General features: G+C 41.1%; 1 protein-coding gene across 2 annotated transcripts in view; it reads right to left on the reverse strand.

The window, feature by feature from the left end:
* Window positions 1-16,035, reverse strand: part of ABCC4 (ATP binding cassette subfamily C member 4 (PEL blood group)) — a 282,705-nt gene that overhangs the window by 57,511 nt on the left and 209,159 nt on the right. For both annotated transcript variants that reach the window (XM_034936857.3, XM_055096905.2), the window contains one exon: window positions 6,435-6,585. In XM_034936857.3, the coding sequence (XP_034792748.3) occupies window positions 6,435-6,585 (151 nt within the window). The remainder of the gene's footprint in view (window positions 1-6,434; window positions 6,586-16,035) is intronic.

Below are 16,035 nucleotides of genomic sequence, written 5' to 3' on the forward strand. Positions count from 1 at the left end.
TGGAATCTCAAGCTCCTGCTCAAACCACACCTCACATAAGGGGCCTGGAAATAAACGTCCTATCTTTGACCACATTCAAATCTAGTTATAATTCTTTCCTTCCTAACTCAGCCTTCCAGGTCTTCCTCCTCTCCATATTCTTCCCTGACATCTCTTTGGGCAGAAATGATATTTTTCTGATTTTTGAGCCAGTAGGATTTTAAAAAACAATTCTCTGTTAAGAGTACTCACCATACTGAATTACAATTAGCCATCTATGTGTCTGTCCCCACCTTAAATTGCTAATTTCTCAAGGGTCAGCTATAGCCATTGCACCCTGGTAACTGGACGGTACCTGGCACAGGACAAGTACTCAGTAAGTGAGCTGAACAGACAGACTGTCACTTCCCTGCATCCTGGGGAATCTTCTGTGCCCACTCATGCTGGAAGAATCCTTTGTGATCTCCATGGACCTGGGTGATGCAATGCCCTTGTGCTGTGCCCAAGGAACCTGCCCAGCCAAGATGTCTCTGAATGGTCTTAACATTGGCTCCAGGAACCGGACGGATGTTTTTATGACTGCCCCACTGCAAACTTGTCCTGATCTCTGGAGGTCTCTATGGCATGTGCCATTGCTTTTTTCAGAATCTGACTGTGGTCTCAGTGGGTTCTTCATCTCTACAGAATTTTAAGAGGTGAATTCTTTTTTGTGTGACTTCTTTTTTCTTTGGGAGCTGGATATCCCATGAGGTTCCCTGACCAGCTGCTCCTCCTTGAGCCATTGTGTTTTTGTTTGTGTGGTGTAGTTTTTTTTTTTTTTTTTTAAGAGAGAGTTGCCGCCCTGCCCCGACCTGCCCTGGGCTCCAGCAATCAGGCTGCCTCAGCCACCCAAAGTGCTAGGATTACAGGTGTGAGCCACCGTGCGTGGCCAATCTATCTTACAGGCGATGGCTACATATGTTTTATAAAATGATGAGGGGGTAGGGTGGGGGTAAGGGGCGGCGGGAGTGGAAAATTTAAGAGAAAAATTCTAACTCATTTTCTGGGTCGGACTCTTAGTCCAGCATCCACATGCCGATCTGTGCTATAGCTGACTCAATACTGGTGTGCCCACTGTACACACAGACACTGCACATTTGGGGGTGCTGGGGTACCAGTGTGCCAAGACATGGAGGTTCCACATATATCAGAGTCCAGAGTCCACAGTTCTGTAAGTGAAGAAGGAGGAGGCCACCAGGTATGAGACACTGGGGTTCTGAGAAAGTGGGAAGCCCTGGGTTGGGGAAAGGCAGATGGAGCTGCAGGTTACTGACTGTCCACCCATCCTTGGGGCTCTTTCCTGACTGATACATCTGACTGGGGGCACTAACTTTTAGGGTCCCTCTCCTGTGATAGTGCTTTAAGAAACCAGACCTTCCCTGAGCATAGATTCTCCACCAGAATGTGATCTGGCACTTCCCTTATGTCTAATTCAGGCAGAGAGCCTCCCATGAGTCCACAGGGTTCTCTCTATTCTCTATCTCTGGCATCCACAATGTCTCTACTAAAAATACAAAAATTAGCCAAGTGTGGTGGTGGGCGCCTGTAGTCCCAACTACTCAGGAAGCTGAGACAGGAGAATTGCTTGAACTCGGGAGGTGGAAGTTGCAGTAAGCCAAGATTACGGCCACTGCACTCCAGCCTGGGTGACAGAGTGAGACTATGTATCAAAAAAAAAAAAACAAAAACAAGAAAACAAAAAGATTACTCTTCAACACACAGAGTAACCTTTTACTCGTTATTTGTGTCAGCTCCCTATAACCTGTAACTTTGCACTGGGAAGGTGGCAGGTGACATAACCATAAGAGGACTGAGCTGGCGCTTCTGTGAGAAAGGCTGGATGTTCTGCACAGGTCTTTTCTGCACACCCCAGATGTTCTAGCCTGCACCCTGGAACTTGGTCAATCTGGAAACAGGGTGATATTGGGAATAACACAAGAGAATTCCAGGCTCCATTACCCTACAAAGAGTTTGGCTCCCAGTAGTTCAGAGAAATCACTAGAACCATGCTCTTACCTCCAGAGCAAGGGAGTGTTGTGACTGAACACGTCCATCATATAGAGAATGCCACTGAGAAGGAAGGAGATGTGGCAGTCAAGGGGACAGAGTCCTGGAATGAAATTCTTCAACATAGCTATTGTCATTTGCTTTCCTCATCAGGAGACCCAAGTTGCCACTGTTTTATCTCCAACTGGGTTTCAGGGCAGGGTCAACTTGAGAAATTAGGTACCATCCCGGTTTTTGAACACCCGGGAATATCATGAAGATCAAGCTACACACTTTAATTCACACCAAATTACCAAGGTATAGCAGGAATTTGTAACCTTTGAAAAGATAGTCCTTTCTCTTTCACACCCCACTTAGGGCTGAGAGGGCTGCCAGTGAGGGTGAGCTGGGAGGTCTGCAAAGACAACTAACTAGTACCGAGGGAGAGCGTATGTCAAGCCTCAGCTCTAACGTACTAGTCAGCAGTTTCCGGCTGACACAACCTGCCGTTTCACAAGATCAATAGCTGTGTTTTCCACAACACAGAGAACTCTTTAGGATATACTCTACAGAGATTTTCTGTCTTCTCTGAAAAGAACATGAAAAGGAATTGCATGCAAAGATCTGGTCTACCAGTCTTGCTGCGGGGTACTGACGCTGTGTGGGACCTCTCAGGGTTATTGTGGTTTTAATTCTCAAGGCTATAGTGCCTCTGGTAGTTCCCGTATGTTCAAGGTTTCCAAGCAGTCTCAAGCAACCCTCATAAGTATTATATCCTTGACAGAGGGAAAAACAGACTTGAGGCATTAAGAACACTGCCCAAAGCTGGGTGCGATGGCTCACGCCTGTAAACCCAGCACTTTGGGAGGCTGAGGCGGGTGGATCATCTGAGGTCAGGAGTTCGAGACCAGCCTGATCAATATGGTGAAACCCTGTCTCTACTAAAAATACAAAAATTAGCCAGGTGTGGTGGCGGGTGCCTGTAGTCCTAGCTATTCAGGAAGCTGAGACAGGAGAATTTCTTGAACTCGGGAGGTGGAAGTTGCAGTGACCCAAGATCACGGCCACTACACTCTAGCCCGGGCAACAGAGTGAGACTATGTCTCAAAAAAACAAAAACAAGAAAACAAAAAAAACACTGCCCAAGGTTAAGTAAAGTAAGCCATGCAAGTGGTAGACTTGGGCATGGACTCATATCTGTTTTATTTCCAAGGCTGTGCTTTTAATCTGAGCCACAGTATCTGAGAGAGAGAATAATCAGAGTTAAAGGTTCTCATGCATCCTGAGGGCATTTTTCTCCAGACTTTGTAGCCCACATTTTAAAAATCCCCTAATCTTACTTAGCTAATATCCAACAGCCTTCCCTATTCCTGTGCCGCTTATTAACCACCTTGCATTGAACAAAGTCCCTGGGAATCTAGGATGAACGAACATGGGACACATGGGTTCACACTCATGGCAGACATTGCTAGTGGATCACAATATCTTTACAAACAGAAATTGGATACGGCTTCACATTTCAGGCATTGCCAAATGAGTGGAGGTGGCTAGAGAAATGCAGCCAAATGCCATTCCGGTTTTTATGTACTTCTCTATGACTGACTGTTGATATGGTGACTCTTGCAAACATAAAATGATCAACTGCAGATTTGTTTTTGTTTTTTGTTTTGTTTTGTTTTTTCAGTTTCACTCTTGTTGCCCAGGCTGGAGTGCAATGGTGCAATCTCGGCTCACCTCAACCTCTGCCTCCTGGGTTCAAGTGATTCTCCTGCCTCAGCCTGCCAAGTGCAATGGCACAATCTCAGCTCACTGCAACCTCCACCTCCTGGGTTCAAGCGATTCTCACGTCTCAGCCTCCCAAGTAGCTGGGATTACAGGCATGCACCATCACGCCCAGCTAATTTTGTATTTTTAGCAGAGATGGGGTTTCTCCATGTTGGTCAGGCTGGTCTCGAACTCTCGACCTCAAGTGATCCACCCACCTCGGCCTCCCAAAGTGCCAGGATTACAGGTGTGAGCCAATGCGCCCGGCCCAGATTTGTTATTAAGATTCATTAAATGCCGGCTATGACTCCAGGGGCAGTGAGGCAGTCCAACTGAGGCTTTGGAAATCCTTGAGGGCACAAGGATGAAGCTGGATTATGCCTCCCTGCCACGGCAATCAGGCATCCTGCTTTCAGCTGGTGACTCCAGCAGTGGTCTCAAAAACCATGATCCACTGCTGCTGAGAAGAAACAGTGGAATTGTGACTTATGGCAGAGACCCACCACCCTGGACGAATAACAGTAAATAGTTCCAACCAACCAGCCCCCGTAGTTGGTGATCTGAGCGCATGGAGAAAGAATCCTGCATATTTAACTCATTGTTACAGCCAATCAGGGTACAGGAACACCCAAATATGCCTCAGGGGCCATGATAAGGTTGTCAGAATCTCCACATGAAAATGTTTTCAAGCTTTAGGGTACATGCTGAAATTCAAGAGAGAAAATCCTACACTGCTTCCCAAAAAGCCTTCCTAAGTCCCCCTTTTCTCCACATCCACATGGATCGGATGTGGCTGTTGACACAGACAGTCTACGTCAAGATGTTCCTTCTGGAACGGCTGCTTCCTTCAACACACCACAGACTCCCTTAAAACAAGACTCTCGAATAACTTCATTTCATGAGCGGGCCCAAACCATAAAATGCCTGCACAGCCTTGCTGTCCACACACAACACTGGCTAGGGCCAGTCATCTGCACAAGGAAGGTCTCCCAGCAATTATACTCTACCTTCCCTAGCAAGTCCTATTGGCCAAGTGTTACTCACATGTGGACTCCACTGCTCGGCCTGCCCACTGAAAACCTTACAAGACTAGACCTCATGGTAGCTTAGCTGGTTTTCTTGATGACTGAAAAGTTTTTCTACAACTTTTATGGACTGTCACCCCTTCTACTTCATGCAGACACTTAGGATAAATGCCTCTTAAGAGTTCACTGTTGGCCAGGTGCAGCAGTACACACCTGTAGTTCCAGCACTTTGGGAGGCTGAGGCGGGTGGATCACTTGAGGTCAGGAGTTCAAGACCAGCCTGGCCAACATGGTGAAACCCCATCTGTACTAATAATATGAAAATAGTGGGGTGTGGTTGTGCACACTTGTAATCCCAGCTACTTGGGAGGCTGAGGCATGAGAATCACTTGAACCCAGGAGGTGGAGGCTGCAGTAAGCTGAGATTGCGCCACTGCACTTCAGCCTGGGTGAGAGCAAGACTCCATCTCAAAATACATAAATAAATAAATAAATAAATGTTCATTGTTAAAAGAGAAACATATATATGTCACAACCAAAAACTGCTTTGTCCTAATAAACTTCTATTTACCACTCAGTAGAAGATACTGAAAATGATGGGACTCAATGCTTCTCTTCTAGGCGTGGCTTCCAGAGAGCTGAGTTGGCATTCATTTGCAGTAACTATCCACAGTGGAGCTTTTCTGATACAAATATCTTCCTTCTTTATTTTTTGGCTATCATCCTTACACCTTTTATTAAAAAGTAAAGCAATTCTACTCTCCTTATGAGTTTGTGTTTAACAATGATGAAATATGTTAATTTGTGCATGCATAATGAGATGAACTCTGGATTATTTCATCTCTGCGATTACATGTGGAATAGAGTGATTAATCATAAAATGTCTTCCTCATGATTCCAAAACTAGGAAATTGAAGAGAGCAACAGACTATATGTTTTCTAAACTGATATATCTCCTTGTGATCTAAGGGGATTATTTTCAGTGTCCATATATATATAAACAGCCTGAGGGGGAAAAACCTCAAACGGTGACATTAGAACAAGCACCGCTGGTAACAAATGGAAAACTGAAAATAACAATGCTTATCTTTTCAAAACGTTTAAAACTGCAACATCCTAGCCATTTTGTGAGTTTGCAAAAGTCATAAATTTACCAAATACATTGCTTCTGACACCTCTTTTCCTTTCTCCATCCTTCTCATTTCCTTGTCATTTTTAGTATCTTCGGGGAAAGATACTAAAATACCCTAATTATTTTCCTTCTATATTAGTTCCACCATGATCAAATATTTTATTTCTAAGAAAAATGTTTAATTAAGTGCCGGCTTTGTGTAAGGAAGTATGTCATAAACAAGACACGGAGAGTCCCTGTCTTCACAGTGCTGACATTCCTGTAGAATATTACTCCCCATATGGCCTTCACTCCTTCCTTATTCCAAATTGCAAGGTTGCACGTTGCAGGCTATCAATTCCACATGCTCTAAGGGACACAATGATTCATAATGGCCAATACGTTCAATTACCTAATGTTAGAGAAATTCTGGAAGACAGAGTCTGCCGAATTTCAGGGGGTCTCTGTAATTTATGGCATAAATGGAAACTAGCTAGCATGTCTATACCAACCCGAGTTTCCATACTCACTTGTAGATTCCAGGCGCTTCACATCTCTTGACGTTTCCAAAAAATATCGCCGAAGAAAAATGAAAATGATTCCAAGGGGAACCAAGGGTATTGCGATCCAAGGAATCACGGCCACAGCCACAGAGACCACACCAACCACTTGTAGCAATGTCTGAAATAGCAGAAGTAGATGCAGGTTTTCCTTATCAAGTATTCTTTTCAAAAATACTTTCATGAGTTGTTGTTAGGATTACACTCCTTTCTCTGAAAGACTTATTGTAGTACCAGGGACTGCTTTTCCATACAAAGGAATAACAAAAGTATAGGTGGTCCTGATGATATCTATTACATGCCTGCCATGTGCCAAACACTATGATATAAACTTATCCATTAGTTTTTTTTTTTTCTTTTCCTTTTTTTTTTGAGATGGAGTCTTGCTCTGTCACCCAGGCTGGAGTGAAGTGGTGCCATCTCCTCTCACTGCAGCCTCCCACTCCCGTGTTCAAGTGATTCTACTGCCTCAGTTTCCTGAGTAGCTGGGACTACAGGTGCATGTCACCATGCCTAATTTTTGTATTTTTAGTAGAGATAGTGTTTCACCACATTGGCCAGGCTGGTCTCGAACTCCCGATCTCAAGTGATCTGCCCACCTCTGCCTCCCAAAGTGCTGGAATTATGAGCGTGAGCCACCACACCAGGCCCCCATTAGTTCTTTTGAAACACTCACCAGCCTCATGAGTCAGGCATTATTACTTTCCCTATTTAATGGATGAGAAAACTGAGATTTAGAGTAGGACTTGAATCCCAAACTATCATGAGTCAGTTGATGTTATGCGGGAAATGAGCAAGCAGGCATCATAGACAAGGAACCCAGAAGCCTCAGCTATGCACGGGATAAGGAAGTGACTAATTGCAAATTCAGTGCTCAGAAAAAAAGGAAATAATTTAAATCTTCACCTTTGGAAGTGGGGAGTCATCTCTCTTGGTATCTATCCTTTGCTAACATTTACTGAATGCTGATTGTGTATCTGGCTGTATATTAAATACACATGTATCAACTCACTTAAATCTCACAATATCCCTATGAAGTAGTATTACTACACCATTTTACAGATGGAGACACTGAGGCACAGGGAGAAAAAAGTAACTTGATCAAGAACACACAGCACCAGTCACAGAGCTGAGGAGCATGCATTGTCAGCCACTACATTTTAGCTTGTCCCCAGCATACGGCTAGCTTTTTATTGGTCAGGATAAAATCCCTGAATTTGTCTTTAATTTTTCCCCTAAACACACTTACATAAGAAATTAGAGTTCATTAACATGCCCAATAAAGAATAGATAAGAGAAATGTAATAAAATTTTACATGTTTTAAAAGACCTGAGACTTTTTTCTTTTTATTACAATATATTGAATTTTATATTGTCAGAAATTTTTGTCTTCTATTTCTCTTACGTTTAGTAGCACTGAGGAAGAGGTTTGATAACAAGAAAACAAGTCAAAATATCTAACAGGGTTTTTTTTTTTTAGCTTTAACACTTGGATATGCATTAAATTTCCCACGATTAGGAGAGTATTTCAAACGTCTATTTCAGAGGCACATGATAACAATAGCAAATGACATGTATGAGCACGTGCAAGGCACTGTGCTAACGGGTCTGTGAATGTTCACTTACCCATCACCTCACCCAGCAAGGTGACGTTATCTTTGGAAATTACCTTGGTCTAAAAGGTGAAATATAAAAACAAAAGCAAGAAGCATAAAAACCCAAGACACTGGATGATGCTCATTTCAGTATTCATCTTTATTAGGAAACGTGTGATATCACGGTCTATGGCTTCGGGAAATATGAGTGCAACTCAAGTTAGTCCCTACCTACTCTGAAACCACAACGCTTGCTTCTTGAGACGGATAGAACAGTGGGGGACGTGCAGATTCACGTTATACACGCTCTGAGGCCTCCAAAGTTCACTGTCTTACATAAAAGTACATGACTTCAGCAGAAAGTACAGAGTGCTATAGAAATATAAGGAGAGGCCAGGTGTGGTGGCTCACGCCTGTAATCCCAGCACTTTGGGAGGCAGAGGCGGGTGGATCACCTGAGGTCAGGAGTTTGAGACCAGCCTGGCCAACATGGTGAAACCCTATCTCTACTGAGAAAAAAAAAAAAAAAATAGCCGGGTGTGGTGCCGCATATTTGTAACCCCAGTTACTCGAGAGGCTGAGGGAGGACAAGTGCCTAAACCTGGGAGCTGGAGGTTGCAGTGATCCGAGATGGTGCCACTGCACTCCAGCCTGGACGAGAAAGTGAGACTACATCTCAAAAAACAAAACAAACAAACAAACAAAAAGAAATATAAGGAGGAATACATGCACACTTTGTAGAGGTTTCTAAGGAAGACTTACAACTGATTTTCACAGGCAGGTTTAACAGACAACCAGAAAGTACAGCATAAATAATCACTTGCGGGTCGCAATCACAGTTTGCTTGCTGCGGGAACACAGGCAGTTCTGTGTGTGTCTTCTCAGCACCACCACCTGCATCTTGACCCACCAGCCCAGCATCTGGCCTACTAGGCCACCCACAATTTTCTGTACCTAGCTGACAGCCAAAGAAAGGTACAATTGCCCTGCCCTCCCAAAAACCAAGAAGAGGCAACATGTCATAAGCCTTGCTTATATCCAAACCTTAGTACATATGTATTTCGCATCCATTATCTAACTTCACTCTCATATCTAAATAGGAGGGATTATCATCTCCATTTACACAGGAGGAAACTGAGTCTCAGAGAGGTTCAGTAACTTCCTCAAAGACAGAAAATTCAGTCATACTGACCTTACACCTGTTCTCTTAATCACTGCAAGATACTATATCCTACACACGATTCATATTTTTTAAAGCATTTAATACCGAAATATATCTGTATTTTTTATATTTTTGTTTTCTGAATTTTCTAGTTTTTAAGGTTATTTTGTGTGTGTGTGTGTGTGTGTGTGTGTGTGTGTGTGTGTGTGTGTGTGGTTATATCTGGTCTCTCAGTGAGGTGACCAATCCCAGCTCCCAGCTAATTAGGAAATAACAGACTTCTCAGCTCAAAAAGAAGAGCTGATCTTTAAAAAGTCTTAAAATATTTGCTAATAGAACATGGCAACACATATTGATTTAAGAATTATTGTTTACATTTAAAAGTCTTACAAAAAGATGAGTTCTAGACCCAGAAAACAAAATGACTTAAGAAAAAAAGAAGAACCACATTTCAATAAATATATAAAACCTCAGGACACAAAATGAAGGTTGAATACATTTCATATTCAATATCTATATTTGAATAGTAGTGAAAAATATAAAATTTCCCCCGGCAGACTCTTCTAGAATTAATTTTGTATCCGAACATTACAGAATGGAACATATTCTTTTAACAAGCATAATTTTAACTACAATGCCTGTTTGGCATTTAACCACCAAACTGCTTTGAGTCCTGGAGAAATTTTTAGGTATCTATCCACTATTTACTTTAAACTTCATCTTGTGGGATTCTGTTCCTGCTAGTCTTTGTGAAGCTTGTGCCAACGAACATGTTTTCTATAAACAGCAGTAAAAATGTATTCCTATTTTCTGCAAATAAAAATGCCATCCATCCTTCTGGCTCATTCTATTCCTCATTTGAACTCTCCCTCTCTCTGTCAACCTTCTATTAGGTACAAGATGAAATATGTATTTAATCATGAGGCCACTTAATCAGTAGATGGTATTTTCATGATTTGTTTATGGTATTAAAACATAAAATCAGGATCATTAAGGTTGCTAACACCTCACAGAAAGTGGAAAGCTTTTAATTCTGCTGTAAGCCACTGAAGAATTGTGTTCTAAGCTGTGATAAGTACAAATCATCCACATTGCTTTAAACGATTACTGACTTTGCAGAAGACAAATCTTAGGTGTAATAAACAAAGCAGGGTTCACTTCTTGGCGAGAGACTATGGCAAGATTTTCTTCTGATTTAGAGAGAAAAAAATTGCCCACTAGTTTTTGATCAGTAAGGTGTTTACTGATAGGGTGGCAGAAGAAATTCTTCTACTTATTTATTTTGGGAACACATGAGACTAAAACAAACAACAAACAAACAAAAAACTGGCAGGGTGCGGTGGCTCACGCCTATAATCCTAACACTTTGGGAGGTCAAGGCAGGCAGATTGCCTGAGCTCGACACCAGCCTGGGCAACATGGCGAAACCCTGTCTCTACTAAAAACACAAAAACTTAGCTGGGCGTGGTGGTGCATGCCTGCAATCCCAGCTACTTGGGAGGCTGAGGCTTGCAGTGAGCCGAGATCATGCCACTGCACTCCAGACTGGGTGACAGAGCAAGACTCTGTCTCAAAAAAAAATAAAACCTACTTCTCAATGAAATGACTAACATAACAGGTTGTGCTCCTGGCTAATACAGGATTTCTTCTGGAGCCATTAAAATTATGAACAGGGTATACAAACCGACAGGAATATTAAGAAATAAAAATGTAATTCTGTCAAATCATTATCATTACCTTCAATTACAGGATGAATAGAAGCAAAAGGGACAATATGGAAGACACTTAAATGTAAGCTCCTAAGCCCAAATACTGACAGCATCAGCACTAAGTCAGCAGATGTAAATTATGTGCTACTGTAGCATCTCACCTGCCTCAGGGAGTTCAGAGGTCAACTCTGGTTCCCAGGTCCCACCTGAGGAGATCTCTACTTTACATCTGTTTTTTTTGTTACCTCATCCAACCCAGTGAATGCCTTTAAATCAGAACTTTATGGAGTGTTGGTATGTCTTCTGTGTATGACAAGATCTAAATAAACATTCTCTAAGCTTTTCTAAACTTGTCCTTCCCTTGGGATACATTAATCACTCCTTTCATCCCTCATATGCTAATCTGATCTTTTGACACCCAGCGCTGGTACCTGTGTTGGACTTCGGTTAGTGCTTAATCCTGAGTCCCAGCTAACTCCAATGAAGAGTGAATGGTGTAAGGCGTTAGAGCAATGTGGTGCACCTCTCCCTTCCTTTGTGGTCAGCATATCTCACTGATAGACGGTTTCCTTTGTATATTTTTTCCATGTTAATGTTTATTATGAAATTCAAGGCTGAAGTCCGTCTATATGCTACCTTAAAAATACACACCTTAGAAAAGGCATATAAAAGTGGAAATAAAAGATAAGTTTTAACCCACTTATCTTAATAACTGATATAACAAGCACATAAAAATCGACAGAGAAAATTTGAAAACATGATTAATAAACTTGACTTAATGATGACCTAAAGGCTACAATACTATAGCCAATAACTGCATAAACACACTTTTCAAGTGCATCTTTATTATGCCATAAAGCAAGTATCATCAAACTTCAAGAGACAGACATTATACAGAATATTTTCTGACATAAGTGGATTTAACAAGAAATCAACGTAATTAGAAATGTAACTAGAAATGTTAGGAATTCAGCAATATATTTCTACATAACACCTGTTTCAAATAAATTACAAAAAAATTAGAAACTTTTCAAATAAAAGAAAATGAAAACCTAATAATATTAAAATTTCAGGACTGCAACTAATGCTGTTTACAAGTAAAATTATTCCTTCAAACTTTTTTTTAAAGACAGGTTAAAAGTAAAGGATCTAAAAATATACCTTACAAAGATAGAAAAATGAGTAGCATATTAAATTAAAATCTGAGAAAAATGGAAATTAGAAAAAAGGAGAAAATGATTAAATAGAAAACTAATTTGAAGGAGAAAAATCAACAAACCCAAAGCCTCATTATATAAAAAACTGATGAAATCAATAAACTTCGAAAAGACTAATCAAGAAAAAAAGAGAGGAAAATTATCATTATTATGAATTAACAGGGAATAACAGAAGAGGTACTACAAGCATTAAAAAGAATATATAATAAACACCGTTCCAATAAATTAAAAATTTTGATGCAAAAGGCAAATTTCTGGAAAAATGATGGGCAAAGACTGACATAATAAAAAACCTAAATCTGAATAATTCTATTATTGAATTTAAGAATATGAATTCATGACACAAAAATTTCCCATAGAAAAAACAAAGATGGGTCACAAGATGATTTTGCAGAAGTTTTATCAAATTCTTCTAGAGAATTGGAATCCAGCATTATCCTGATATAAAAACCAAAGAAAGGAAAATTATAAACCAAACTGTTTTAAGAACACTAAGTCCAGGCCCGGTGGCTCACACCTGTAATCCCAGCACTTTGGGAGGCCGAGGAGGGCGGATCACAAGGTCAGGAGTTTGAGACCAGCCTGGCCAACATGGTGAAACCCCATCTCTACTAAAAATACAAAATTTAGCTAGGCGTGGTCGCGGGCACCTGTAATCCCAGCTACTTGGGAGGCTGAGGCAGGAGAAACACTTGTAACCGGAAGCTGAGATCACGCCACTACACTCCAGCTTGGGTGAAAAAGCAAACAACAACAAAAAAGAACACTAAATAACATACTAAATACATTGAATCTAAGAACATAAAAAATAATTATACTTTATAACTGTTTACACCAGTAATACAAGCCTGATTTAAGATCTGACAATTAATCAATCAATGCTATTTATCAGGTTAATGAAACAGGAAGAACCACATGATCATATAAATAGTGGCAAGAAAACACCAGGGCTTGAACTCAGGAGATGAAAGTTGCAGTGAGCCGAAATCATGCCACTGCACTCCAGCCTAGGTGACAGTGAGACTCTGTCAAAAAAAGAAAAAAAAAAGAAGCCAATCCCAAGAGGTGGGATCATGGCAGACGAGAGGCAGGACTAGATTGCAGCTCTGACTCAGACTAACAGAGCAGTGTGCAGAGGCCTGCATGTGAACTTTAGCTCTGGATCGACTGCAAGAACAAACCAGCAATCCCAAGAGGAGCCACAGACCCTTTGAAGGAAGTGGACTGCTACTGCAGGACCTAGGAGACACCCCAAATACTCTGCAGCAAGACCCACCCAAGGAGAGTCTGAGCTCAGACATGCCTAGCCCTGCCCCCACCTGATGGTCCTTCCCTATGCACCCTGGTAGTGGAAGACAAAGGGCATATAATCCTGGGAGTCCTAGGGTCCTGTGCACTGCTAGTTCCTCTTCATGCTACCACAGCTGATGCTCTCTGCAAAGTGCCACCTTCCAACAGGAGGCCAACCAGTACAAAAATAGAGCATTAAACCAAAGCTAAGAACCGTCACAGAGTCCATTGCACCCCCCGACCACCTCCACCGGAACAGGTGCTGGTATCCATGGCTGAGAGACCCAAAGAGATCTCTGTGAGGTTCACATCACAGGACTCTCTGCAGACAACCCCCAGTGCCAACCCGGAAGCAGGCAGACTCACTGGGTGGCTAGACCCAGAAGAGAGACAATAATCACTGCGGTTCGGCTCACAGGAAGCCGTATCCACACCAAAAGGGAGAGAGTACTATATCAAGGGAACACCCTGTGGGACAAAAGAATCTGAACAACAGCCTTCAGCTCAAGACCTTCCCTCTGACAGAGCCTACCCAAATGAGAAAAGGAACTAGAAAACCCACTCTGATAATGTGACAAAATAAGGCTCTTTAACAGCCTCACAAAATCACACTAGTTCACCAGCAATGGATCCAAACTGAGAAGAAATCCCTGATTTACCCGAAAAATAATTTAGGAGGTTAGTTATTAAGCTAATTAGGGAGGCACCAGAGAAAGGCAAAGCACAATGCAAGGAAATCCAACAAATAATACAAGACGTAAAGGGAGAAATAGTCAAAGAAACAGATAGCTTAAAAAAAATCAAAAATTCAAGAGACATTGGACATACTTACAGAAATGCAAAATGCTCTGGAAAGTCTCAGCAAAGTCTTCTTTCTTCTTCAAAGAAAGAAGAAGAAACAAGTAGTAGAAGAAAGAACTCAAAGACAAGGTCTTCTAATTAACCCAATCCAACAAATACAAATGGAAAAAGAATAAGAAAATATGAACAAAACCTCCAAGAAGTCTGGGATTATGTTAAACGACCAAGCCTAAGAATAATCAGTGTTCCTGAGGAAGAAGAGAATTCTAAAAGCTTGGAAAACATATTTGGGCAAATAATCGAGGAAAACTTGTTCAGCCTTGCTAGAGACCTAGACATCCAAATACAAGAAGCACAAAGAACACCTGGGAAATTCATTGAAAAAAATCATCACCTAGGTGCACTGTCATCAGGTTACCCAAAGGTAAGACCAAAGAAAGAATCTTAAGAGCTGTGAGACAGAAGCACCAGGTAACCTATAAAGGAAAACCTATCAGATTAACAGCAGATTTCTCAGCAGAAACCCTATAAGCTAGAAGGGATTGGGGCCCTATCTTCAGCCTCCTCAAACAAAACAATGATCAGCCAAGAATTTTGCATCCAGTGAAACTAAGCTCCACATATGAAAGAAAGATACAGTCTTTTTCAAACAAACAAATGCTAAGAGAATTCACTACTACCAAGCCACCACTATAAGAAACTGCTAAAAGGAGCTCTAAATCTTGAAACAAATCCTGGAAATGCATCAAAACAGAACCTCTTTAAAGCATAAATCACACAGGACCTATAAAACAAAAATACAAGTTAAAAAGCAAAAACAAACAAAAAAAAACACAAAGTACACAGACAACAAACAGCACGATGAATACAACAGTACCTCACATCTCAACACTAATATTGAATGTAAATTGCCTAAATGCTCCACTTAAAAGATACAGAAGTGCAGAATGGATAAAAACTCACCAACCAACTATCTGCTGCCTTCAGGAGACTCACCTAACACATAAGCACTCACAGAAACTTAAAGGGGTGGAAAAAGGATTTCATGCAAATCGACATGAAACACAAGCAGGGGCAGCTATTCTTATATCAGACAAAACAAACTTTAAAGCAACAGCAGTTAAAAGAGACAAAGAGGGACATTATCTAACGGTAAAAGGCCTTGTCCAAAAGGAAAATATCACAGTCCTAAACATATATGCACCCAACACTAGAGCTCTCAAATTTATAAAACAATTACTAATAGAATTAAGAAATAAGAGAGACAGCAACACAATAACAGTGGGGGACTTCAATACTTCACTGACAGCACTAGACAGATCATTAACACAAAAAGTCAACAAAGAAACAATGGATTTAAACTATACCTTGGAACAAATGGACTTAACATACATAAACAGAACATTTCATCCAACAACTATAGAATACACATTCTATTCGACAGCTCATGGAACTTTTTCCAAGATAGACCATATGATTCAACTCCAAAAGGAATCTTCAAAACCATGCAAATACATGGAAATTAAATAATCTGCTCCTGAATGAGCATTGGGTCAAAAATGAAATCAAGATGGAAATTAAAAAATATTTCAAACTGAATGACAATAATGACACAACCTATCAAAACCTCTGGGATACAGCAAAGGCAGTACTAAGAGGAAAGTTCATAGCCTTAAACACCTGCATTGAAAAAGCTGAAAGAGCATAAACTGACATTCCAAGGTCACACCTCAAGGAACTAGAGAAACAAGAACAAACCAAACCCAAACCCAGCAGAAGAAAGGAAATAACCAAGAT

Source organism: Pan paniscus, chromosome 14 (genome assembly GCF_029289425.2).
Source record: "Pan paniscus chromosome 14, NHGRI_mPanPan1-v2.0_pri, whole genome shotgun sequence".
NCBI lineage: Eukaryota > Metazoa > Chordata > Mammalia > Primates > Hominidae > Pan > Pan paniscus.